This window comes from Merops nubicus, unplaced genomic scaffold, assembly GCF_000691845.1.
Source record: "Merops nubicus isolate BGI_N331 unplaced genomic scaffold, ASM69184v1 scaffold45104, whole genome shotgun sequence".
NCBI classification, from domain to species: domain Eukaryota; kingdom Metazoa; phylum Chordata; class Aves; order Coraciiformes; family Meropidae; genus Merops; species Merops nubicus.
Window position 1 is genome coordinate 8,810 of NW_008605746.1, and position 27,095 is coordinate 35,904.

General features: G+C 36.3%; 1 protein-coding gene across 1 annotated transcript; it reads left to right on the top strand.

The window, feature by feature from the left end:
- On the top strand, window positions 1–26,696 carry IPO7 (importin 7). The gene is made up of 24 exons (XM_008939420.1): window positions 1–78; window positions 1,693–1,846; window positions 2,185–2,343; window positions 5,118–5,274; window positions 5,899–5,988; window positions 6,381–6,475; window positions 6,591–6,675; window positions 10,882–11,016; window positions 11,548–11,647; window positions 12,716–12,792; window positions 13,153–13,269; window positions 14,042–14,131; window positions 14,652–14,817; window positions 15,514–15,674; window positions 16,559–16,687; window positions 18,196–18,262; window positions 18,341–18,466; window positions 18,776–18,873; window positions 20,302–20,397; window positions 21,373–21,593; window positions 21,694–21,899; window positions 22,933–23,137; window positions 23,478–23,594; window positions 25,802–26,696. The coding sequence occupies exons 1-22, from the start codon at window positions 42–44 to the stop codon at window positions 22,944–22,946; spliced, it is 2,580 nt and encodes an 859-aa protein (XP_008937668.1). The 5' UTR covers window positions 1–41; the 3' UTR covers window positions 22,947–23,137; window positions 23,478–23,594; window positions 25,802–26,696.
- Window positions 26,697–27,095: the final 399 nt, after the last annotated feature.

Genomic DNA, 27,095 nt, shown 5'->3' on the forward strand with positions numbered 1-27,095 from the left:
ATAAGTCAGTGAACTTTGTTTCAACTCTGCTTCAGATCACCATGTCCGAGCAACTGGATTTACCAGTGAGACAGGCAGGCAAGTTTTCAAATCTTGTTTTCATTGTATCCATTTTAATGGTGTGCACACATGCATATACACAAACTGTTAAAGAATTCAAATTGGTTTCATCTCAAATACTCAAAAAGTTGAGAGTTGCTTCAATTACAGTTGTCATGAACTATATCTGGCATCATACAATGAATAGGGAAGACAGAGAAAAGGTGGCTGGCTCTTCAGTGGTCACTCCTTTTATCTCTAGTGAAAATAGTCTTCAGGGAAACAATGGTTTATGATGCTAGCTAGCACACGTGGTCCAAGGAGGTAATTTAACCTTTTACTAGTAGTGGTAATGTTTCTAAACATTTTAAGTGGAAGAAAGCAAATTATGTGTTTTGGAACGGTGCTGATTTTCAAGTGAGCCATCAGTAAAATTTTATATTGAATATTAGCAACTCCAAACATCACCTTAAAACTCCTGTGATTACCTGATAGAGGTTTCTAATACAATACTTGAATGGTTTTCCTGGCAGTTCAGGAAGCGTGATCTTGATCGCTTATTTGGATCTTCAATGTAGTAGCTAATTCTAAGTTGTAGCATGAGCCTAACTTACTTTTGGGTGTAGCATTCAGATGATGACTCAAAGTTATTGCTTAATAGATATAACGTGAAAAAAAAGGGAGGTTTGAAAACAACCTCCAAAAACTCACCTTCGGTATTAAGCCAATTAGAAATCAAAGCAGTCTGTAGAGAGTGGACATAACTCGTACAACACATCTTAGAAACAGTGCCTGTTTTGTAAAGCACTGAATGGCAAAGTAAATCCCACTGAGGACAAATGGAGGTCTGTATCACTTCAGTCTTGTAAGAGCACATATCCACTGAGTGTTTCTTACCTTTGCAGACCATTTCAGAAACCCTTTGCCTTCTGAATCTTCAGAAGGTGCATATGAAAATTGGGAAGAGAAATTGCTTTATGTATTTGTACATAGAAGTAGATTAGTAGTAACTTTGTCATTAGTTTGTAATTTGAGATTTCTTTTTGCATTTTGTAAGCCCTTTTCTTTCAGCGCTGTAATCTATTTTCTGCCACAGAGGCAGTTTGGATTTGGATGCCAAATGGTAAATGCAGGCATTTGTGCCTGACTGATGCGAAGTGCTGTGGCCTGTCACCTTGGTATAAAGGAGCTCTCTTTCTCTTTAGCATTAACTCCTGTATCACAAACTTATTTAGATTTTGGTTTTGCATTCAAGAGACGTTGTAGATAATTGTTAGCATTGATTAACTTTGTCTATGTGAAAATACTGAGGAAATAATTATAAAGTTTTTTTTTCAGAAGTGTGTTGCTAAAGCATTCCATGACTGTTTATCTCTAGCATGGATAAAAGCAATATGTTTACTATTTTTATAGGAGAACATATTCTTAACAGAATTAAAGTTACAAACATCACAATGAATGGGTAAAAGAGTATCAACTTAGTACATTATTAGGTTAATAATTCACATGGTTTATGTATTTTGATTCTCCTCAGAAACTGCCAATGAATTAGTCATTTCAGTCAATTTTGTTCTGAAATAGGTTTGTTTGCAAAATGTATGTTTGTTTTGTACTTAGAATGGCCATCAACTGATTTGCACTTTTGTCTCACAGGGGTTATCTACCTGAAAAATATGATAACCCAGTATTGGCCAGATCGTGAAACTTCACCAGGAGAGATTCCACCTTACTCCATTCCAGAAGAAGATAGACACTGTATTCGTGAAAATATCGTAGAAGCTATTATTCACTCACCTGAGCTGATTAGGTAAGCAGTTTTAACCTGTTTATGAATTGGCTGTGGTTTCTGACTGTTGGGGTTAGGGGTTTTTTGTGCAAGTAATATCACCTACATGCTAAGCATCTTTGCATACACTGTGTATCTGAAGCACAGAATTAATGTACATGGAAGAACAGTTTTCAGCTTATGCAGCAAGTAGAAATTTAAAGTTTCTCAAACATAATATTAAGCAGAAAGTACAGAACCTGAACCTAAACAAAACTTGAAATAAGTCTTAAGTTTGTGCAGTTTTAGCTGTTTCAAAACCAGGAGACTATTATTATAATAATAGTAGTCACTTATTTAATTGTGCATTTCATTTCTAGAGTACAGCTTACTACTTGTATTCACCATATTATCAAGCATGATTATCCTAGTCGTTGGACTGCAGTTGTGGAGAAAATTGGATTTTATCTTCAGTCTGACAACAGTGCTTGTTGGCTTGGAATTCTTCTTTGTCTTTATCAACTTGTGAAAAATTATGAGTAAGTTTTTTTTTCTCTACCATATGAAATACCAGAATTAATATATTTGTCTATTTTTTTGTATTCCCTAACTATATTGTAGTAATGTAGACTTGAATGTGGGATTGTGCAAAGGTGATAGCAATGTAATTTTAGAAAGTATTCGTGAATGCTTGCAATGCAGGTGTGGGCTCATATATCTTCTCCACTAAAAAATTGTAGATAAACTGCCTTCATTAACAGTTTGAGATCAGAAAAAAAGAGTGGTTTAAAGTCTTAATAGCTGTTTATGGATTGATAGCAGTAGGAAAGTCTTCTCAAAATACTTTTGCAAAAGGTGATTGTTTATTTAAACCCAGGTTAGACTCTTAAACCACTTGTACTCTAGGTATCAATGATAGTAAATGTGTAAAGGCTTTGAAGTGTGAAATGGCGAATGTTAGGAGGTACAGGATTAGCTGACTGACTTGGTATGGTTATTTTGATGGCCTCATCCAACCCATCGTAGGAAGTCTTTGTAAAAGCCCCCCGTTCTCCTATATGCAAGGCTCTGGGCTGGGATACAGGTGAATGTTCTTTGCTCTTTATTTGGTATTATGCTCAGAGCTTTAAAATTAAGGCTGCACTTTGAGAAGTTATGTGAGCTTAGCTGTTGTTACTGACATGTAGGAAACCCATTTGAGCTGGGTCAGAGAAAAGTGCAATCCTGGAGTCAGGAAATTGTACTAGTGGAACTGATGGAATCCACAGTTTGCCCTTTCAAAGCGCTCTCATGCATAATATTTTCGTTTCAGGTACTCCATTTAAAATGCTGCATTGAAAATTTTCACTTGTCTAATGCCATGAATTATACATGAATTAGTGTAAACCAGGTGAATATATCGAGTTTCTCAAAAATCCTTTTCTACAGGAATGCTATAAAGACCTTTCTAATCCCATGTTGGATTTTCTTTGGTGGCTGAAAGCTACGAGTCCTGCTAGGAAAGGGAAATAAACTAATTTCTCACTTGATTTTCAATTTAAACATCTTTAAGCGTAGGTGCAGCAGATGCAACGTATATGCAGTATATCTGTGAGAGATATATATGGAGTGTTTACTGGTAGTCTGTTATGATTATAGCAGTCCTTGCTCAGGGAAGGATTTTGATGGGAACGCAGTCATTGCACGATTAAGGTAACAAGTGTATTCATCACTTCAGCTGTTCAAACACTTTTGGGAGGTGAGCAAATGCTCCTAGTTTTTCAGTTTCTGGGGGAGTCAACAAGGGTCAGTCTCACAAATCACATAGGAACATGCACATTTCATTGCATAACAATATGGGTGCAAGCAGGTCTCTAAAATTTGTTGAATTATGTCAGTTATGGGGGGAATCTGTGTAGTCTTTAAGACTGATCAAGTTTTATTTACTGCCTGAGTTGTAGAAATATTTAGCTATTGAATATTTTTTTCTTATTGTGGAATGTAAATACCTTGGGGCTTGTCAGCATTTTCTTTCCTCCAAATCCAGCCTGCTCTTTGCATAGTCATTTTCTTTCTGACCTTTTTCAACTGTCTTGTTGAAATTAGAAAACTTGAGTTTTCCTGAGCAACATTTAATCGTCAAATTTTACATTTATTTCAGAAAATACATGGAATCTATATTACTGAACAGGATTTTGGAGTCCAGTGTTCTGTAGTAGTTTTGTAGAGCATGCTATATGGCAGCAGATTGAGGAGACTTTATCTTATATTTCTGCAAATTGGCACTGTTTAAGAGGCTGAGCATTGGTATTTAATACTAGTGAAAAGTCTACCAAAAATGTGTTAAGCAAAACCCCCAAACCCCACCTCAATCCACCAACTCAGAAATCTCCTGCAAGTGCCCAAGAGTATTATGGTATTAACTGCTTAATCAAAAAATAAAGCTACGGAGTCTTATAGTGTATTTTTACTTTGTTCTTATTGTTATCACCAATACGCACAAGATCCTATTCTGCTGTGATACCTCTAAGTTAATAAAGACTTTATTCTTCGTAAGATAAAAGTTGGAGGGGAAATTTCAAGATTCAGCTTTGTTTCCTTTCATGAATTTTGAAATTCATTTTGAAATCTTTTGAGAAAGAGGCCTTGTTTTTTAGCACAGGTAAACTGGTGGGCTGTCAGCAGCACGGAAAGGTCTGAGGCAGTATTTTGAGCGGGGTTGCAATCCAAGTCTGTTCCGAATCTGCCATGTAGCCTTGGGACCTGCATTCCCTATCAGTTAGATTTGGGCAAATTAAGTTGTAAGATGTGAGAGACAGCAAAGGTAAACTGACACTGACAGTGAAGAAAGTAAACGGTGAAGTCTGTGTAGTTTCTGGAAATATTTTGATGAATTGTGAACTCTAATAAATTTCTTGCTGGGCTAGTCAGTAAAACTCCAGAATCTGCCATTCTTGCCAATAAGTGCATACCTCTGCTTGCAGTTGTTGTAGTGCTCTGATTGCTTCTCACTACGGTAATGGTGTGACTGAATGTGATGTAGTATTCAGAGGGAGTCAGTTGGCAGGAGTGCATTGCCAGCAGAAAGGTGATGGGGATAGTGAAGTAATGGATGCTCAGCAGTTTTCTGCCTTGCCTTCTAACTGCAGCGTTGTCTGGCTGTAGCTGTATTTCAGATTCTGTAACGAGAAATGGCTAGAGGTTGGGGTTTTTTTAATCGTATGTTGTTATGAACTGTAATACAATCTACTTGTGTCTATGCTGGGGAAAGGTTGACTTTTAAATTCAAAAACTACTTGAAAGATCTACAAAACTAGTTTGTTCTTATCTTAAGGTACAAGAAACCAGAGGAGAGGAGTCCCTTGATAGCTGCAATGCAACATTTTCTACCAGTTCTGAAGGATAGTTTCATTCAGCTCTTGAGTGATCCATCTGATCAGTCTGTCCTCATCCAGAAACAAATCTTCAAAATATTTTATGCCCTTGTCCAGGTAAAAAATAAAATTTGTATATACTTGATTAGTATTTTAACTTAAAGCATTAGGCATTTCCTTAAAATAGTAAATGACAGAAGCATTAACTATACTAGATTGCATCTGAACCATTCCCCTACTACTCAGCTATTATATGGATCACATGTTTTGGTGTGCTTGATTGTGTTTTACTTTTGTACAGTGCTATTCCTGGTTGCCATTAGATAGAACGTATGTGTGCCATGCTGTGAGGTAGAGTCTTGCCAGAAAAACAATTAGAAAATCCTTTTCCTAATGACAGGTTGTATAGGCCAGCCTACATTGAATCGCCAGTGTGAATGCAGCAGTTTGGAATGAAACTACTATTATGCTGTTAATTGCTTCTAGAAATTGGTGTAACATCCGTTTAAGTAGTGTCTTAGCATTACATAAACAGAATGAATAGGAGTAAAGACCTCTGGCACCTTTGAGGATACTGAGGATATACACTAGCTGGTTTTCCAAGTTTTGCTAATCTTTCATGGTAGTTAAATGTAGTTAAGAAAACAAAGTTTTGCAAGAGCTAAAATTCAAACTGTGAAAGTAACATTATTTTAAAATAGCTTTGTAATAAATGTATTTTGTGTTTTCTTTTTTAATAAGTACACGTTACCCTTGGAGCTGATAAATCAGCAAAACCTGACTGAGTGGATAGAAATCCTGAAGACTGTTGTCGATAGGGATGTACCAGCTGTAAGTGGCTTCTACCTATTTAATCTTAAATGTTTTTAATTCATTAGAATGCTAAAAAGTTTAACATTTTATTCCTACATTCTTTTTTCTCAGTAGATGCCAAGAAGATAAACTTTTACGCTAAATAGGATATTTTAGGCTAGACAAATTCTGAAAATATGTAGCTTGTATGGAAGTTCTGTTTTTGAAATTGTAGCACACCTTATTTTGCCTTCTTTCAATAGTTTGTTGACCATTTATGCAGCTTATGTCATGGGGTTTACTTTTAGATATGTTGTACTTCTATTAAGCTAGAAGTGCAAATGGTAGCTTGAAGGCAAAATGTGCTATCTTGGTGTTCATACAATCTGAAGTCTTTGAGAATAGTTGGTAAATTTTTTTTTCTCCTAAAGGAAACCCTTCAAGTTGATGAAGATGATAGACCTGAGTTGCCTTGGTGGAAATGCAAGAAGTGGGCTTTGCATATCTTAGCTAGGCTTTTTGAAAGGTATGGTTTTTTTCCTTTTTTTTTTTTTTTTTTTTTTTTTTTAAAAAAAACCCCAAATATTCAAGTCAGTAACTTTGTTACAGCCTTGAATTTGTGCATTTGCTTCTGATTCTAGGTATGGAAGCCCTGGTAATGTTTCCAAGGAGTACAATGAATTTGCTGAAGTGTTCCTGAAGGCGTTTGCTGTTGGTGTTCAGCAAGTAAGAAACACTGAATGTGGGGGCTGTTAGCATAAGTTTAGAGTTAGTAGTGATTTCTAATTTCATTATTTTCTGAAAAGGCTTCTTGCTCTTCATCACAATTGGTTTTTTTTTAAGCACATTGATATGGAAGGCGCTGACATCTGCAGGTTGAGAGAAAAGAATGATTAAAAAAATTAATTTGCCATGTAGGACAATCCACTGAAAGTAGCCTATGCAGAATTGATAATCTGTAAAGAGAGTAAACACTCTCATAACAAGACCTCAGATGAGCTTCAGATAAATGCTGTCAGTTTTTCTGGAAGAGAGAGGTATAATATTTACATGGTGCAGTTGACCTTCTTACAGACACTTTTAATTCTGGTGATACATTTCTTTGACTCAAAGTCAGTAAATAGTAAGTTTTCAGCCTTTGGCAAAAGCCTGGTCAAACGGAGGCTTGCTTACAAACGGGCAGGTCTGGTCACCTTCCACTCTTCTTTTTGTCTGGGGGTCGCTACTTCTACAAGGTCTGTGACACAAAAAGCGTCTTCTGGGCTGTAGCAGTTACTCACCGGGTGTATCCGTGTTACGCTGAGCTGTCCTTGCTTCATGACTCAGATAGTCCTACTACATGGCAGCAACCTACAGGTGTTCCCCAAGGGACAGAATGGATTGGTGGGGTGAGAATTGTCATCCACCTCTTTTACAGTGCATGTGTTTCAAGTCAGTCATTTGAATATTTTGAACTAGCAAGAAAACTCCTATGAATATTGGGAAATTTTTAATGTGGTTTACAGTTTCTGGCTATAGTACTGACTTTTGTTCTTTTGGAACAAGTTTATTGATAAAAAAAATTCAGGGAGTTTTCTAAAATTTCCTTATATTGGCTCATAAATCTATTATATGAAGGTGATTAGCTTGTAAATGTAAATAGACGATTAATTTATGAAAATCTCCGGGAGTGGAATGCTTTCTTCAAAGCCTTTATTTTAATCAGGAGAAAGAGCAATTCTTAATCCTAATGAAACTACAATGGATTACAGGACTTTAAAGGAGGGAAAAGTAGAGCAAGTATCTCTTCAATAGATTGCTTTTGAAGGTCATCCAAAGTATTGAAAGGGAAAAGAACATTTGTCACAGGAGTGTTGGGATATATGTTCCAACATTCTACACAGACAAGTGGAGCCAGCATCACCTTCCTCAGTGTGCTCAACTGTCACCTGTAGATAACATCACACAGATAATTATTACATGTTCTTTAAGACCTTACTGGTTGCTTTGAACTTCAAAACTAAATTCTGACAGACTGTATAGACAGAAGTCTTTGAAAAGATAAATCCAACAATTCAACAGAATACTCTTTCTTTACATTTTCTTTGCATCGGGTTTGATCTTTACTGGTACTGCATGTAGGAAACACCAAGAATTCAAGTCTCTAAAGAGAATTTCTAAAAAGTAAGACTTCAAAATGCATACTTTTTTTTTTCCTGTACAATGATGTAACTTGTTTAGAAATACAGATTATTTTTAAGGTGCCGTCCATAAGTCCTGGATGTATGCTGAAGGAATTGAATCCCTCAGATAAATGTTATGGAATATTTTTGAACAGGATTTACTTTACAAAATTTGGAAATCTGTGAAATACTGGAGAATACAAATTCTGTTAATTTGCTTCTTTGAGTTCTATTTACTCTGAAATGTATGCAACATTTTACTAAAGGAGTAATAGATATATTGTATGGGTTTACAGATTGTTCAAGTATAAACTTAAAGCATACTGCTAATATTATTCTCATAATTATTTCTTATTCTTTGTTTTTTTAAATCTACTCTATCTTTTTGTCATGTAAATGTTATCAACCTCCCCCAAAAATAATAATCCAGTACATCAGCTAAACTTTATTAAGCTTGGCCAAAACAGGCTGAGGTGCCTAGCTGGCATACCTTGATTCTTATCCCTTGTGTTAGCAGCTGTTTTGCTCAAGACATTTCTCATTTGCAGAGCCAGAACTAAGCCCTGGTTGAACACTACTGCCTGGTTGTTCATTGGCACAGTTGCAGAGTTTTGTTTACTTGCCCTGGTGTCTTCATCCCACATCCTGCTTTTTGTCACTGCAATTCTTAAACCTTTTCTTAATCTTTTTAATTTCTTTACTTACTGCATCTGAATAATGAACCTCCTTAGATTTGTGAAAAGGGAGGAGCAAAGCACTTGTCCTAAGTAACGTGGCTGCAAAGACCTTTTGTTAGGTCTCAACTTTGTCCTTGTTGCCAAAGACTGTTCCCCATCCTTTCACTGACTGTTGATGGATTTGTTTTTCTGTGTGAGATTATCTTTATCTCTCTCTCTGAAAAAGAAAATTCAGATCCTTCTAAAATTCAAATACACCACCAAATTGGACCTTCTTGTATAAGCTTTTCTACAGAGAAGATTGTGTGACTATATGTTAAGTTCTAGTTTGCTGAAGACCCGGGATTGCTACTTTTACCTAGAACAAAGAACCTCTAGTTTATATTTTTTAAGTCTTTCCTGAGTTACCACAGTGGTGGGACTTGGGCGCTGAGACTGGCTCCATGGCCTTCCATTATAAAAATTCAGTATATTATGTTAATACAGTGATGGTGGTTTATTTGTTGCAATTTATGAAGGAAATTAATCTTTACCATGTACACCTGTAAAACTGCAAGGAATTCCAGTCTTCATTAGCCTCCCAGTTACTTCTGGAAAGTCTGTATTTAAGGTATACCATCAAGGAAGTAAAATATATTGTGGAGTTGTTTGTGTTTAATCAATTTTGGTACTAGTTTAACTGTTTTTAATGAGTAATGTTGTTCTTCATTGTTCTAATGTCAAGAAGCATATTAACCTTACCATGTAAATGGTCAACATGAGTAAAACTCAAGCTTAACTGATTTTTGGAAGTTACAAAGGTCTGTCACTTGAGGTACTGCTCTTGCAGAGAATCATTTTCTCTTTTAATAAATTCACAAGAAGCTAAAAAGGAATTTTGACACATAGGTATTCTTTGATAATCCTTGAAACAGCTGGAAGTCTCAACATTTGCTCTTTTCCTTTCCTGTTCTAAGTCAATATCTAATACCACCAGAGCCTTGTACTCAAGTGAGGGTAACAGCCAGTAGTTTCCTTAAGTCCAGGAGGCTTTTAAACATGAGCAGTTATGCCTTGGGTGTGTTGTCAGTTCTCAAAGTTTAAAACATTTACATTTGTAAATGAATTTGCTGTGAATTCCATGGTGAATTAATGCATCTTTTTAAACTCAAGTGCAAGGCATCTACTTTGGGAGAAATGCTTTGTTGCTTGTGTAATAAATGTTATCAATTGGATTACTTTTCAAAATAATAATCTCTTTTTCCTAGAATGTAGGGGGTTTTGTGATATTACAGATTGATGGATATCTTTTCAGTTCCACCAGTTTTTGATTTTTTTTTAATGTTGTGGTTTAATGTGAAGAACTAAATGAAACTCTGGAAATGGGATTTGTTCCTTTTCTCCAGTTGATGCCGCTGCTCTTGAAGGTGCATTATTGCTACTGGCCCGGATTGGGCTACAAGTAAACCTTCTTGTGTTACCAGTACCAAACATTCCAGTGAGCTGGAATTTAATTACTAGTAACAATCGTATGTCCACTTCGTGTCCCTATTCACAGAGAGACTTGGACTTTAACAGATGTAAATCCCTGTGAGTAGTTCTGAGTGCCACCTCAGGAGAAGGATAGAGGCCAGCAAGCCAAGGGCAGAGGCTGGTTCATCACTCTTCGTACACATCGTTCTTCCTGCAGTGTCATTACTGTAGAGCTGCACACAGGCAACAATCGGTGGACTTGTGTATTTCACCAATCCAGTGTGTGGGCTTGAATTTCTGCCCCCAAGAAGTCACAAAATGCAGTAATAAATCTTGGAAGGCAAGGTCCCCTGGGCTGTGCTGGTGATGAATTAGCATGTATGTTTTGTTTTACCAAAGGATTTTTTTAAAAAAAAAAAGCTGTGCAGAACCTGATAGGAGTTGCAAATTGTCTTATAACATTCACAGTGATATTTAGTAGAAGGATTAGTCAGTACCCATTTTAGCCTAATGAATAAACAGGAGTTTTTGTTGGATTTAGAGGGGTTCTTATGTAGGTTTACGAGGGAGGGTAGAAGTCTCCTGGCTAAAATGATCTGTGCTCAGTACAGCTACTGACGAGATGGGATTTTTTTTCCTAGGTGTTGCTGAAGGTGTTGTATCAATACAAGGAAAAGCAGTACATGGCTCCTAGAGTTCTGCAGCAAACACTGAACTATATCAATCAAGGAGTGTCACATTCAGTCACTTGGAAGAATCTAAAACCTCATATTCAAGTAAGCCATTTTGGGGGTTTTACAGTTAGATGACTCAGCAGTACATTAGTCACCTTGTTGTATGGTGTTTCTACTCTTGCTATAACTCAGGGTCTGAGGATCTGTTGTAAATGGCCAATGGAAAGAGTTTAACTGTGTTTGGTGAAGGTTACTTTGAAACATGAGCAAGGCTAGCTAATTGCTTTTCTTCCTGTCAGTCCTTTGTGCTTATATGCATTAAGGATTACAGTGTAACCACAAAACAATGAATTTGGAGATGGTGTTAACTGCTGAATTTATGGCACTGAATCATCTCCAGGTATTATTATCCAAAGCAAACCTAATAGCTTGTGCTGTATTGCAGCCCTACCTTAAGTTAAAGGATCTCTTTTTTGCAGGGTAGCACATTAAAACCCACTATGTTCAAAGAGTTCCAGAAAGTTACAATTTTATATATGTGGCAAGATGGACAAAATCTGTGAAATGCAGGAAAGAATATAGAGATTGATTTAGTAGCACTAGCGTTTTTTCAACTTTTTTTCTTCATTGCAGGGAATTATCCAAGATGTTATTTTTCCCTTGATGTGCTATACAGATGCTGATGAAGAGCTTTGGCAAGAAGATCCGTATGAATATATTCGCATGAAATTTGGTGAGAGTTTGAAATCTACTCACGTTAGAATATGACTTCACACAAAGACAGGATTTTTGTAGGTGTTTTTTTGAGGACAGAGAAGGCTTTACTCTTTAAAAGAAAAAAAAAAAAAGGACAAAAGTTTGTATTATTCAAATAACTTTATATAGCTAACTTTTGGATGTACATGTGGAAATGACAGATAATATAGTCAGTGACACAGGAGTTTCTGCACTTGAAAAAGTAGATAATTTTGACAGTTACAAGGTTTTAAGTTGAACAGTCCAGATCTTGCTAACAGTTATGAAAGTTTAATGTTATTAAGTTTATGCTTTACAAGAGGTAATGTTTCAAGCTGTCGAATTTTTATGATCTTAAGAAATTTCATGTATGGCACAGTTCAGAATAGTTTTACTGTAATGGTAAACGAATGTTACTAAGTAAGCCTGACATTCCAGACTTGTCTGATTTCATCTCTTGTGGCTTGCCACTTGTTGTTGGGGTTTACCCTAAGTCTATGAAGTCCTTTCAGGCTGAGGAGGAAAGAAGATACTTACAGACTTCCTGAACAAATTCTTCCCTCTGCTAGGACTTTTATGTGGCTAGAACAAGGAATCTTGATGGGTTTGGGAGTTTCTTACACCTCAGGTGAGAGGCAGACCTGTAAACAGTATAGGTATTGTACAAGGCTCTGATAATCCTGGTCTGTGGAGAAATAAAAAACGGAGTGTTTTTAACTCAATCAATTGTGTGCTTGCCTGTACAGGAAATAGCATATACATGAAGAACTGACTGCTCTCTGCTTCGACTGTTACAAAAGATTTATCTTAAAATAAGACTTAAAATTTCAAATGAGAGATGTAGAACCTGTGATCTTGAAAAAGCTGAAACATGTGTTGGGGAAACTCAAGCCATGTGTTATGGTTATTTGGTCTTGGAATATCTGTAGTAAGAAAGTGTGATTAACCACCAGGAAAAAAGGAGAATTGGTGCTCTGTTGTTTCATATGAAATCATCAGATTATATTAGGATCATTAACTGTAGTGAAGTACTAACATCTGTAGCTGTTATATGTTCACTTAACAGATGTATTTGAAGACTTCATTTCTCCAACAACTGCTGCTCAGACATTATTGTTTACATCATGTAGTAAAAGGAAAGAGGTAAGATATGCAGTGACTTTACTCAAATATGTTAGCTAGATTTAGTTTATACTCTCCATTTGCTGAAAGAATTACTAATAAAAGTTGTACTTTGCAGGTTTCTGTCATATCATAAAATTTACACTGAAATGTATTTCTCTCAGATTTATTTTGCACGGGTCTGTTTATGATCTTTGTATCGCCAGTCCCACGAGGACCTGCCTATCAGCAATGTTGGGTATTTGTAACAAACGTAGAAAACATGATCCAAATGACAGCCATAGAGGAAATTATTAGAAATTTAAGCATTTCAGAGCACTGATAGAACGGTACCTGAGATGATTGATTGAAATATGTTGACTAACCTTACATGTAATCTAGGTGTTACAGAAGACAATGGGCTTTTGTTATCAAATCCTTACGGAGCCAAATGCTGACCCTCGTAAGAAAGATGGTGCTTTACATATGATTGGTTCTTTGGCTGAAATTCTCCTAAAAGTAAGCATAATCTGGTGGTTGTTTTGGTTCCTTTTTTCTTTCCTCCTTTCTTTCACATATATAATCTTAGAAGAAATTAGAATAGGCCTTTGAGGTTACAAGTTTTTGAATCGCTGCCAGTTTCTTTTAAAAGTGTTGACCTTAATTGTTTGGGGGTTGTTGTCAGCTTAATTGCACAAGTTTTATTAGATTGTGTTCAAGTTCAGATTATTGTTTTAAACTCCTTTAAGTTCTCTGCTTGTGGTAAGAATTACTACACGATTTCCTGCACCACATTTAACTGCATTCTCTTATTTTGTGGAAGGAGTGGGAAAAAAAAAAAAATCTATCCAGTGAGAGGCTGTTGATTTAACAAGATCTTTTCTGTGTATGGAAGAGAGGATATGAAGTGTAATTGGCAACCTTGCTCAGTTAGAATGGTAGCAAAAAAATGCAGGGCCTGGACTTGTTTGAACCACAGCTCTGTGAAGTTTCCCTGGCCCCTTTAGCTTTTCATACTAATGTACTGCCAAGCGAAAGATGTCTCTAGGAGTCAAAAAGTGAAAGAAAAAAGTGTCACTACTTTGACTGAAAATTATGAAAGTTCATGTAGGCTCCAAATTTTCATGACTAATGTGGAATTTCATTATTGCTTAATGGACTTTTAATAAAGGGGCAAGTTAAACATATGAGGGTTTTCTTATGCTCTTCACACATGTGACTTTTTACTGGATTTGAAATGCATTTTTATATGAAGTTTTAAACTGATGTCTTTCTATTCATACTCTGACAGAAGAAGATATATAAAGATCAGATGGAATATATGTTGCAGAATCATGTGTTCCCCCTCTTCAGCAGTGAGCTGGGTTACATGAGGGCACGGGTAAGGAAGTGTTACATGTACTGTTAAGATACGCTGTCTGTTCCAGCTGGAGAGTTCAGGAGTATTCTTTAATTTCTTCCCTTTAACAGATGCACTCCCATTTGCATCTTTTTTGTAATATGTATACTTATTTCAGAGATTAGCATCAGCCTGTGTGACTATGGGTAGCTACTGCATAGTTTTAAAATGGCTGCAGAACTGTGTGCATAGTTTTCCATCTGTGTCTGGCAGTATGGTCTGTTTGTGTTTTGCATTTAGGCTGTACTGCTCACACAAAACCTGTGGCCAGACATAAACATGAGATCATAGTACTGGCCTAGTGATGTCTCAAAGACAAGCCTCCCACTGGCCAGCCTCCACACTCTCAAACACCTTCATCTTTTAGAAAGTTTTAGTGTCTTCACTTCAACAGTAGTTATACTTCAGATTTATCATCTATGTAGGTTATGGGTATATGAATGGTCAGTAATCCAGTTTGTAGGTTTTGTAGCTCTGAATTTATTCAATGTCTCTTTTTCAGGCTTGTTGGGTTCTTCATTATTTTTGTGAAGTCAAATTTAAGAGTGACCAGAATCTCCAGACAGCCTTAGAACTCACAAGACGGTGTCTGATAGATGATAGAGAAATGCCTGTGAAAGTGGAAGCTGCAATAGCCCTTCAAGTTTTGATCAGTAATCAAGAGAAAGGTAGCCCTCCTTTTTTAAAGCTACAGTAAGCTTTAGTGGAATAGGCATTAATATTATGATGTTCAGGGAGAATTGTTATCTTCTTTCTTCATGCTAATTTACTTCTTGCAATTGTAATTGGAAATCACTTATTGTAGATTTCCATCTGCAAAGTTGTAAAATTTTTATGAATTACTATCACAACTTCATGGTACAATAAATCCAGTTTTGCAGCACCTAATCATAGAAATCCAGTGGCAATATAAGCATTTCTGTCTCAGCATACATTTATTCATGTTAAAATTTACACTTTTTATTCTACTGAGAAGTTATCTTGGCAGGCTTTACATTGTGCAGTATTTCTGAAGCTGGCGTAAAAGTCACAAAGCAAATATAAGTTTTGTATTAAATACTTCGGCTAATTTGACAAAAATGCTCATGTGCCAATTCCATTCAATTAAAATTTGCATTGATAAGTCTCCTGGTATTCTGTAAAGACTGCAGAAGTCTGATGCTCTTACATTGGTTGTGATTCTTGTGGAATACATTTTTAATTTTTTTTTCCTCAATGTCAGTGTTGCAACAATTTCTATTACCCATGGTTTTGGCATATTAATGCTAAAGCACTAAATATTAATAAAGTATATATTGACTTTCTTATACTGATACTGCAGTATGATAAGAATGTCAGTTCAGATACTTCCACTTCTTTTACAGCAAAAGAATATATTACTCCATTCATTAGACCCGTAATGCAAGCTTTACTTCATATTATAAGAGAGACTGAAAATGATGATCTTACTAATGTGATTCAGAAGATGATCTGTGAATATAGTGAAGAAGTTACTCCAATTGCAGTAGAAATGACACAGCATTTGGTAAGATGTTCTGGTGACTTCGATGTTTGATACGTGAAAGACGGGTATTTAAAATTGGGACAGTTGTCCATCAGTCACTGTGTATTGTTACTCCAGGCTGCTGAAGTGTATTGACCCAAGTGGCTTGCTTCTACCTTTAGACTCTTATTTTCTCAAAAGTGGCTTTATAACTTGAATTAAATGAAAATTTCTAAAAACAATTGTAGGAATGTTTGAGAAATCTTTGTATGCATTTTCTTCTGATAGTGTTAATTAATTTTGGTAGCACATTTTAGGTAGTTTCTGCAGGTAGACTTAGGTTTTCTGTTTTAAAATGGGAAAGTAAAGAGCAGATTTTTAATAAGCTTGGTGTGAAAATAAAGTTACATTGTACGTAATGTGAAAATAAAATTTAATCTGCAGGAGAAATTCTGAGCCTATGGCTGTATCTGACCAGTTGTACTAGTGGTTTCAAAAGCAGAGATCAGCTCAGCACTTTGCTACTAAAGGCCCTTGTCTTAGAGTCAAAAGTAAATTGGTTTCATGCCCTCTCTGGGAATACCTGCAAAGTGGTCTGGTCTAGTTCAGCTACCAATTAAAACTTGTGTCAGAAAAACTTACTTGTAAAAAAAAAAGTGTTATTTTGCAAGGGAAAGTAATGTCATTTATGTATTTTTATTTATGAATGGACAAATGTTGACAGCTCAAATGGCTTAACATTAACTTTATCAATCTTAAAAGCAAACTCTGGAATGGACCAGTCACCTTCTAATATTAATACACGTTTTCTTAGCAGAAGTCCTCCTTAAATTGTGTAGAGTACCAGACTTGCACAGTTGTTCTTCATCTCCAAGCATGTCCTCATTAATTGACTTACTTATGGGTTATTTTGCTATTATATGCAGGCAATGACATTTAACCAGGTGATCCAGACTGGACCAGATGAAGAGGGCAGTGATGACAAAGCAGTGACAGCAATGGGAATCTTGAATACTATTGATACACTTCTCAGCGTAGTTGAAGATCACAAGGAAGTAAGCAGAAAATTACTTTAAAGCTAATGTCTATTGTCTTAGACAATACGTAACAAAAAGTTTTTTGTAGTTCCAGTGTTCCTGACGTTGTTACCTGAAAGACTGTCCTTTCAGCCAAAAGTATCTTAAAATAGATGACAGTGAAGTACTTATGCAACAGAGTTGTAACAGAGCGAGTCGCATTTCTAACACAATACATGTAGTAACAGGGCATAAGCGTTGCCACAGTATTTCCCATAAGAATGCAGGTGGTTTTCTAATTCAGTGGAAGCAACTTGGCTTTAGCAGATGGATCTCTTGTCAGCTCAGCTGGAAAAAAAACCATCTGATCTCATGAGGTCTGCCCTTCAAAGAAAACTTCAGTTAGCTTTAAACATTTATTTTGCCGGCTTAGTTTGCTCTTTGCAACAGAATCGATGTCTGTAAATAGAGCTGCTGTGGCTGTGCCAAGGGACAGGGGGGTTTACCTGCTTGATCTGCACTGTAAAATCCACCAGTGTGATGGAAACTTTTGTTGTTTAGTTTTGTTATACTGGATGGACAAACTTCTGTCCAGAGTACAATTTGTTCAGAAGAAGCTATTGCTGATTTAAATCCTTGACAAAGTCAGCTACTGCTTTTTGATCAATAGATGACAAGTTTTTTTGTGACTCAACAGTTCAGTGGTAAGTTACACTGTTGGGGCTCTGAAGACTTTACTGAGGAAGCAGCGTTAATACGTATTTGGAATGCCCAGGGGTAGAATCCACTGCTGCCTTGCAATAGACCAAGGACCAGTCTGGCTCATTTACTTGTTACTAAAGCTGCTCAGCAAGCTTTTCATTGAACTTGTTCTTGCTAGAGAATACTTGCTATCTAAATGAAAACTTTGTGTAAACATATGCTAGTCCTGACTAAGGAACTCAATTGTAAAACCTTGAAACTTTTATATTTAGAGACATCTCTCACAGGATGACCAGTGTTCCAAGAGATAAGGTACTTAGCTGGCTAGTTTAAAATCCTGTTCTGCATAGCTAAGACCAGAAACTCAACCATTATTTTGCCCTATGCAAGGTAAATGCTCTGTAGGGGTAAATAATGACTGTTTTGTTAGCTCTTCCATGGACTAATAAATATTAATTGGGAAGAGTGTCTGAATCTATTGACCAGAATTTTAGGCTGATTTTCCACTTACCATATGAACGTACTAAGCTAGGTTTGGGAGGTGGTTTGATATTTGGTTGGTTTTGGGGTTTCTTTTGTTGTTTTTTTTTTGAACAGCAAACACTCCTGGAACTTCCATTGCTTACCCTTTTGAGATATATGTTTACTTATTATGTTTTAATAGGACTAAACTCTAAAGCATAGAGTTATTGTTAGGCTTTCCTTTTTAAAAGACACCCTACAATGAGGTTCTTCTAATATTCAAAAAATATTCTAGAACCACCTCATATTAAAAGCTCTTACACATCCTTAGCTAAGAATGCTGCATATAATTTTTTTTTTTTTACTATTTTTTTTTTTGTCAGATTACCCAGCAGCTGGAAGGGATCTGTTTGCAAGTGATTGGAACAGTTTTGCAGCAGCATGTATTAGGTATTGCTACTTCTATTGGCTCACTTTTTTGAGCGTATGGGATTTGCATTAAATTTACTTAGATTCTGTTTGTTTTAGAGTTCTATGAAGAAATTTTTTCCTTGGCTCATAGTCTGACCTGTCAGCAAGTCTCTGCACAAATGTGGCAGCTTCTTCCTCTTGTTTTTGAAGTCTTTCAGCAGGATGGCTTTGATTATTTTACTGGTAAGCAATACAAATAAATCATAAACCATACTGTTTCATATATGTCATTTCAACCATACAATAAATTGCTTGATTAAAATGTTAGGAGAACACTGAAGTGAGATTACACCTGAAGTATCATTCTGTTGTTGCTGCATTTCATTCTGTTGTTGCTGCAACCAGACTTGTTTTGCTAAGGCATCTATGACTAGGTACGCTTGTCTTAAACGTTAAGCAAGAACTGCAATTAGCTTATTAATACATGGATTTCAACCTCATCTAATAAAACATGCAAACAATATCTAACTGATCATTCCTCTTTTAATACAGACATGATGCCTCTCCTGCATAATTATGTTACTGTTGATACAGATACACTTCTGTCAGACACAAAGTACCTTGAAATGATCTACAGTATGTGCAAGAAGGTAAGTAGGATTCCTTTGTGATAACAAAACCAGTCGTCTTTGAAGTAATACACTGTTAAACTGGGTACTTTTTTCCACAGCAGTAGACTGAGAAACTGAAGTTTTTTGCTGTCTGCTCTTAAAGCATCATGCTATTTGACATCCTCTGTGATTTCACAAATTATTACATCATTGCAGGGAAATTTAAAGAGGTTGCATCAAATTTCAGATACATGCCTTTGCTAAAAGGGGAAAACAAAGCATATACAACAAAAGCATGTGTACAAAAACTCTGGGTTTTTTTCGTGTGTTTTGAGTAATACACTTTCTGCACACAAGCAGGTAAAACACGTACATATGCTGCTGAAGGTAGATGCTTTCTTTTATCTGAGACTTGTAGCCTCAGCAATGTCTAGGGTACCACATACCATACGTAGAGGTCTTACATGTATTACCTAAAACAGTGGAGCAGGGATGGAAGATAGAGGGATCGGAATAGCAAGTTGTTTTTCCCCAAGTTCATGCTAGGTCAGTGAGGAAAGCTGGCACAGAATGCAGGTTTTCTGACTTAGCCCGTTCACTTTTGGGTTGTGTTCCTGTATTTGACATAGCTTCTCAGCCCTTGTGTATTAAAGGTAGCTGTCAACTGGGCTTTCCTTATCCAACCAATATGTAGAATACAAAGCTTTGCACGATGTTAGCCCTGTGTGAGGAAATTAATACAGTACAGGATGGTGTCAAAATTTTATAGTTTCTACTAGTATTCTGGGGGTTTTCCATTTTTCCACTGCTGGATATCATGTGTTCTATGGAATAACTATGGTGAACTGTCAGCTGCCCTACCCATGGTATTTCCTGAGTAATTCTTTTGAAGATGTTTAAATATTATAGTGGGTAACTCTTGCCAGCCTTTATTTGAAAACAGGTCGCAACCAGCGTTATTGTAAATGCTTGAATATTTTTTTTAATATATATAAGAATTACCATATTATAACCTTTCAGAGATTAATGTTTTAATAGCTGAGTGCAGTGAATCTTTAACACTTAAGTTTTAGGTATTGTGTGGTCTCCTAGTGGATATCCCAAATCTATAAATAAAACATCTACAACATTCAGTACATGAATGCATAGAAAAATTTTTGGTTTGTGTATGGAAATAAACTTTTTCAGAATGGCAGATGATGCTTACACAGTTACTGTTGTAAGCTCCGTGTGCATAGAAGCATTGAATATTTGTACATGTAGGTTAGTTTGAAACACTGCTGAATGGGGGTCAGTCAGTCTGTAGTTGTGTAGTGAGCCATTGCAGTAGATTGGACTGCTTTACTGACGTTGCTTATATGGGTATTGTAATCGAGTGGGTAAACTTATATCAGCTTCTCAAAGCAAAGCAGTACATAGAAAATCCTTCTTGAAGGGTTAAAATCATCAGTAATTGCTATTTTTCAGGTCCTTACAGGAGTTGCTGGAGAAGATGCAGAATGTCACGCAGCAAAGCTGTTAGAAGTAATTATTCTTCAGTGTAAAGGGCGTGGCATTGATCAGGTTGGTAACAACTTCAGTTATAACTAATGTTTTGAAAAATTTTTATTTTCAAATATTAATTGATTATGTATTAAGAGGAGTTCTGTTCTGAGAAGTTTGTGTAGTATGGTTAATAATCCTGTCTTATACTTGAATGTTACTCAGTTAACCACATTACAAAGATAGTTATTACACGCTTTGTCTCCAAAATTTAGGACACTGCAAAACCCAGGTGTTTATGTGAATCTGAAAGGGTAGTGTTTTAGGAGTGTCTTGGTTCTAAAAGTCAATTATTTTGGAAGTTAATTCTGGTGAATATTTCATGAAAATTATTCAGTCTGTCAAGTTAATAGCCTTGAAATAAATAAGAGTGAAGATGAAGTTCCTAGAATCCAGATTAATGTCGTAGAGGAACCAAGGACTTCATTATGCACACGTGGAAGTTAGAATTTGAGAGGTGAATTTGGATGCTGCTGCTGTGTACATAAGTGCTTTATATTAGCCATTCAGACAGTTTTTGCATGCTTTTTAATACTTGCGGATATGTCTCTGGAAACTTTAATTTGTAATTTATTTGAAAGAATATCTATAGCAAATTTTTTTTCTGTGTGGAATCTCTGAAGAGAGTACTCTTTTGGATAGCTGTTCTCTTGGGATGTTAGCACCTTGTGGATATTAGAAAAGACTTCTTTTTCTGGACTTCCTAGTGTGCACATTTCCTGTATTTTTCGTTTTAAAAACCCAGTATTATAGAACCACGAGTTATATCTGCTGTGTATGATGTCTCAAAATCCGTGTGCTTGGAGTAGATGAAAACTTTTTACCTTTTCATTTGATCTTTGTTAATGAATTCTGCTGTCAATTAAAAACTATTCCCATTTTATACACCCTGTATTTATGCACCAGACGGTTTTATGCCATTTCTCAACTTCACTGTGAAATACAGAACTAAATTTTTTTATTATTACTAAATGTGTAACGGTTCTCATTCTTCAGTGCATACCCTTATTTGTGGAAGCTGCATTAGAGAGATTGACCAGAGAAGTGAAAACAAGTGAACTGCGAACGATGTGCCTCCAGGTTGCCATAGCTGCTTTGTATTACAATCCTCATTTGCTATTGAACACATTGGAAAACCTTCGTTTTCCTAATAATGTGGAGCCTGTCACTAACCACTTCATAACACAGTGGCTTAATGATGTGGACTGTTTCCTGGGGTAAGTTTTTTTTGTAATTCTGAAGGTGATTCTGTGCAATACATATTACCTGCTTGTAAATTGCAACACAACTTAACTTGTTTACTGTTCTGTGTTGTAGACTTCATGACAGAAAGATGTGTGTACTTGGCTTGTGTGCTCTCATTGATCTGGAGCAAATACCACAGGTTTTAAATCAGGTTGCTGGCCAGATCCTGCCAGCTTTTATCCTTTTATTTAATGGATTGAAAAGAGCGTATGCCTGTCATGCAGAGCATGAAAATGACAGTGATGATGATGATGAAGCTGAAGAAGATGAGGAAACAGGTACAGAAACTGAAACGTTGTTACTTTGGTGGTTTTATTTTTTTGTGATGGAGATGCCGATTTCCTTTGTGGAATTCCTCAGAGTTCCATCATTCCAAAAGTGGAAAGCTACAGTAGAACACTGGACATCTTTTAGTGACTTCTGACTATATATGACTTACTTTCTAGTCCCTCTTAAAAACTAACTTCCTAGGCTGTCTCTTCAAAGTCACATCAAGCTGCTGTATGTGGGTACTGTTACTGCTGAAAGGAATTATTACTGGGGCATGTTTCACATTTGAGTGGAGGGTAAGAATCAGTAGAAACCTCCAGGAATCCTTCCATAATCTATTGTACACCTTGGACTATATATTGCAGACTGTCCCATGAGCTGCTGATGTTCTAAATGTGTATTGAAAATGACAGGTCTTGTGGAGGTTTTTTTTTTAATGTTTTATTTTGGGCTGACATAGTCTCTACTTCATCAGCATTTATAGACTTTCTTATTCATGCAGTCATTTCACAAGCTTTTCACATCTTTTGCCTTCTCTATATAAAGTTCAAAATTACTTCTGTTGGCTTTCTTTTATCTACTTAAATCCTAGTTTCTTTTTTGATCTCTGCTGTTCAGTTCTGGACTCTCCAGACTATTGTCATTATACATCATTCATACTATTACATTTTTTTTATTTCTCAAGCATTCTTCAACAGCCCTTTTGAATGTGCCTTTAAAAGTATTTTCAGCAAATTATCTCAAACTTTCTTTGGAGTGTGAATATTGCTTTGCTTAAAGTTTTATCCAGTGCTGTTCCAAGCTATCTGCATATACGTTTTTATGTATACATTTTTATGACAGTAAAATATTCCTTTTCTACTTACATTCACAGTTGTTGTAAGTAGGGAAAAAAGACCATGGTGCTAGGAGAGAAGTGAGCTTCTAGTCTGCAGTATTCTGTTACCAGTTCCATTGCCTGTTTTGTATAATCACCTATCTTCTTGAAGAATTATTCTTGCTATTCTTAAGATAAATTTGTGTGTGGTATTTAACCCAGAGGAACTGGGGAGTGATGAAGATGACATTGATGAAGATGGTCAAGAATATCTAGAAATTCTAGCAAAACAGGCAGGTGAAGATGGAGATGATGAAGACTGGGAAGAAGATGATGCTGAAGAGACTGCTTTGGAAGGCTATTCCACAATTATTGATGATGAAGACAACCCTATTGATGAATATCAAATATTTAAAACAATTTTTCAGAGTAAGTAAATTTATTTTCTTTCCTGGCCAGGAAGTTATATTTTAAGTTAAATTTTACTGTATCTTCCAAACAGGCTTTCCAGTGAGTTCAGAATAAGTTAATTCTTTGGAAGGGGAAAGCCATCGTTAAGCTTTTAGAGCAGGGGAGATGCCTGAATGAATGTATGGTGAGAGGGAGGAGGTCAGGGGTTGTATTAGTGTTTTCAAATATCTTGAATTATGTAACCCTAACAGAACATTATTCTGATTAAAATGGTTGTGAGTGAGTAAGCTTTGAATTACAGGACATTTTAATGAACACTTTCCTTTTGCTTATGGCTTTTTTTTTTTTGCTCTTGCAGCAATTCAGAATCGTAACCCTGCATGGTACCAAGCTTTGACACAGGGTCTTAATGAAGAACAAAGAAAACAATTGCAGGACATAGCAACTCTGGCAGATCAGAGGCGGGCAGCACATGGTATTTTTCCCCCTTTATGCCATTAATTGCTGCTTTTGCTGTTTGAATGCTGTTTGTGCTCAAGAAGCCTAATACAGAAAATGCCTATAATTGAAGCCTGATAATGTCTTCATCAAAGCAGGGCTAGTTTACACTCCAAAGATCTTTGCAATCTCTTTAAAATTGTTAGGTCACAATGCCTCCATACACAAACTGTATGGCCTACTACAGGTGTAAGGAATGATAGAAGTGTTTAATGAAGTGGCCAAGTAAATAAAAGCATATTGTTTATAATTACTTGGATTTGAAAACAATTGATTTGATTATGTAAAGGTGGATGAATTCTAGGTATGGTAATAAACACATTAAGTAGCTGATAAATTATTTCTGATGTGACCTAGTCCAGCTGGGATAACAGACAATGATTTTATGGGAGGGAGAATACCAAATTGTGGAAGTAGTATCCATCTGCAAAGCTATGCCATTAAGCTTATTAAATATTTCAGACCGTTACTGTTCAATACAGATTTTTTAAACATAGGAAGTGGTCAGATCTTCAGTTTTCTTTTTTATTTTGCAAGTTTTCCCAGGTGTTTGAGAGCAAGCCTGAGTAGATCACTGTCTAAAGTCAAGGCTGAATTTTGAGTGATCAGGCCAGTCTCATATCCTGCATCCTACTGAGCAATTACTACAAGATGTTTCAAAACAGAAGTCCAGAAACCTTTCAGTAAAAGATTGGTAGTGAGAATGCGCATTTTACAACTAGCTTTTGTCAGAAAAATGCCTAACTTAGCTCACAAAGCTTGTGAGTGTCCGGAATGAGCCACTGGTTACAAAATAGTTTCACTGTGACCCCTGGCAAGCACTAGACATTGTGCTGAGATACTGATACTACTTGTGCAGTTTATGAAAGGAATGGGGATTTTTTCAGCTGTGCATTCATATAGCAAGTTCCAATGAGATTGTGAAGCTTAACTTGGCAACTAGATCCTAGGAAATTCTTTTGTACTATCAAAGCAACTGATACTCTATTTAGGCCACCTACCACACGAGGGGACATCCTGCTAGAAGGATTTGGAATACAATTATCCATCTCTAGAGTAGCTAAGAAGAACTCCCATAAGCTAAGAGATTGGTGTTCTGTGAACTATGGAGCCGGGAGAGAACAAAGTGATGTTCCCCAGGTCATGTTCTCCCCTCATCAGACATGGCAACGTTTTTCTAGCCCATCTCCAAAGAAACAGAAACAAAAGGCAGATCCTATAAATAATAAGAGCTGTGCTGTGTTCCTGGAAAGTGAGGGATTGCAACTATTTTGAGGTTGGAGAAAGCTCTTAGACTTTGCTAAGTATTATCTTGAGCTGGGAGCAATTTAAATCTTCTACATTATCTAGATTGTAGTAAAGGTAGATAGAAATGCACATTTGTATAGAAAAACACATTTCTGTCTGTTCTTTACCCACCTTATTTTCAGTTGTCCATGTATTAGAGCTTATAAAAACCAGTCATGCAGTAATCTTTGAAGAATGGAATATGCAGCTAGTAAAACCAGACAGCTTAACTATCAGTGATAATTACAGTGATGGCTCTGTGGATGTCAGATGCCTCTATTGTTGAAAATTGTTGAAAACGAAAAGTGATATTGGTCGTTTTCTCTCAGAATGTTTATATGGTCTAGTAACCTAAACTTCAAACTTTAGATTAATCGGGGATGGGGGGAGATGCCTGTATGCTAAAAAGTGTTTCTGGTGTTTCATTGTCTGTTTCTGCTCATCTTGTTGAATTGAGGTAGGGACACTGAAAACAGCTAACATCTGTGTATGGCTTTTTTGTACATGTGCTCTGTTATTTATTTGATGTAAAAGTCTCTTAATGTTAATCAGAGCAGGACACCCTTCAGCAGGTTTGGAAGTCCAGCATTCATTCAAGTCCTGTTTCTGAAATGTGAAAATTACGTACTTGTGTCTAAAAGCTGAAGTGTGGGCTTTTTAAAATACAAATTAATTTAAACATAGCTATAATAATAATGAGGCATTAAAATAAAGAATGAGCCCATGTGTTGCCTGGAGCCTGGCACATTCTCACTTTGTGGGTGCCGATTACTTTCTTGGGTAACCCCAGGTTAACGCTGTGTATCTGAGAGACTCAAAATGCTTAGTCACAAAACCTTAATCTGTCTTCCCCCCTACACATACACTGAAGTATTTTCCTTTTTTCTTTTGTTTTAGAATCCAAAATGATTGAAAAGCATGGAGGATACAAATTCAATGCTCCAGTTGTGCCAACTTCATTTAATTTTGGAGGCCCTGCCCCAGGAATGAATTGAATTATCACTTTTCCTGCTACTGTGTGATTGTAGTGAAGAGCTTGTGTTCCTCCCAATAGTGGTTCCAGAAATGGTTCATGTTATCTACAACTCACTCTAAACTAATTGATAAATAGATTGGACAAAAGCCCCAGAACTGGGATCTGATCATGCAACCTAATACTGGAAAACATACCAGAGGTTTTTTTTGAAGATAGGAAGAATCTGAATTTAAAGCTTCAAATGACACACTTTGGAAATCGGAAATCAAGAGGGGATGTCATGAAGGCAGCTTTTCTTTTTCTGAGGAAAAACAAATAGGCATGGGCTGCAGGACTATTAAATGTCTCATTTACAGTACAAGCTAGAAGGCAGACTTAATTTTTACACCTGTGGCGGTGTAAGTATTTGCCCCACTTAATTCCCTTTTCTCCCTTCCTGTTGGTTGTCTCTTCTTTTAATGTAAATAAGATAAGGTAATCAGCCTTACTTAATCTTCATCATTTCCATTTATTAAGATTGTTCATATGTAGAATATTGGACACTTAATGTAGCACTACATAACTGATAAATCTGTAAATGAATTAGCACTTTCATATTGAAACAAGCCTGCTAGCCTATGTACAAAATAGCAAAATGTTTGCTGTTTATAAAAAATAAGGGTTGTATTGGGGAAAATAATTTCAAGTTATTAATTTAAAACAAATTAGCAGTTTTGTACCTGGTGACTTTGTGGTGCAGTCACTTCTGGTTGTAACTTGAATTCGGTTATGTAAAAAGGGGTGATACTTCATTGCTGCTAAAAGAAAAAAAGCAACGCCCTTCATGTCCTTTCTTTTTCTTAAAGATCACACTGTACAAGGTAAAATTTGGATACAGTTGTATATTGTAAACAATGAGGAAAAAGTTATCTTCTGTAAAGCAGGTAAATATGTGAAGTTCTGCTGTTAAGAGTCTATTGAAGTGTGTGGATGAAACTTCTATATATGCAATCTATGAAAAACAAAACAATTGAATCTGGCTATGACCTACAAATGCAGTCGTTTCCCCTTATTTCGCAGAATATTCTTTTTCCAGCACGTGGTAGTGCAGGTGCACTACTCCTGCATTTCATTCCCCCTCTTTCTGCACTCCCAGCATTAATGTGTGCTGTTGTCTGCCTGATCCAGACAGTGTATTTGAAGTTTTGCCAATCTTTCATTTTTGAAGCCACAATA

Excerpts from the sequence above, each read along its gene's own strand:
- IPO7 (XM_008939420.1), top strand. The coding sequence starts at position 42 with ATGTCCGAGCAACTGGATTTACCAGTGAGACAGGCAG. Across the intron at positions 11,648-12,715 it reads ATATATTCGCATGAAATTTG|ATGTATTTGAAGACTTCATT; the intron begins GTGAGAGTTTGA and ends TTCACTTAACAG. Across the intron at positions 20,398-21,372 it reads AAGGGCGTGGCATTGATCAG|TGCATACCCTTATTTGTGGA; the intron begins GTTGGTAACAAC and ends CTCATTCTTCAG.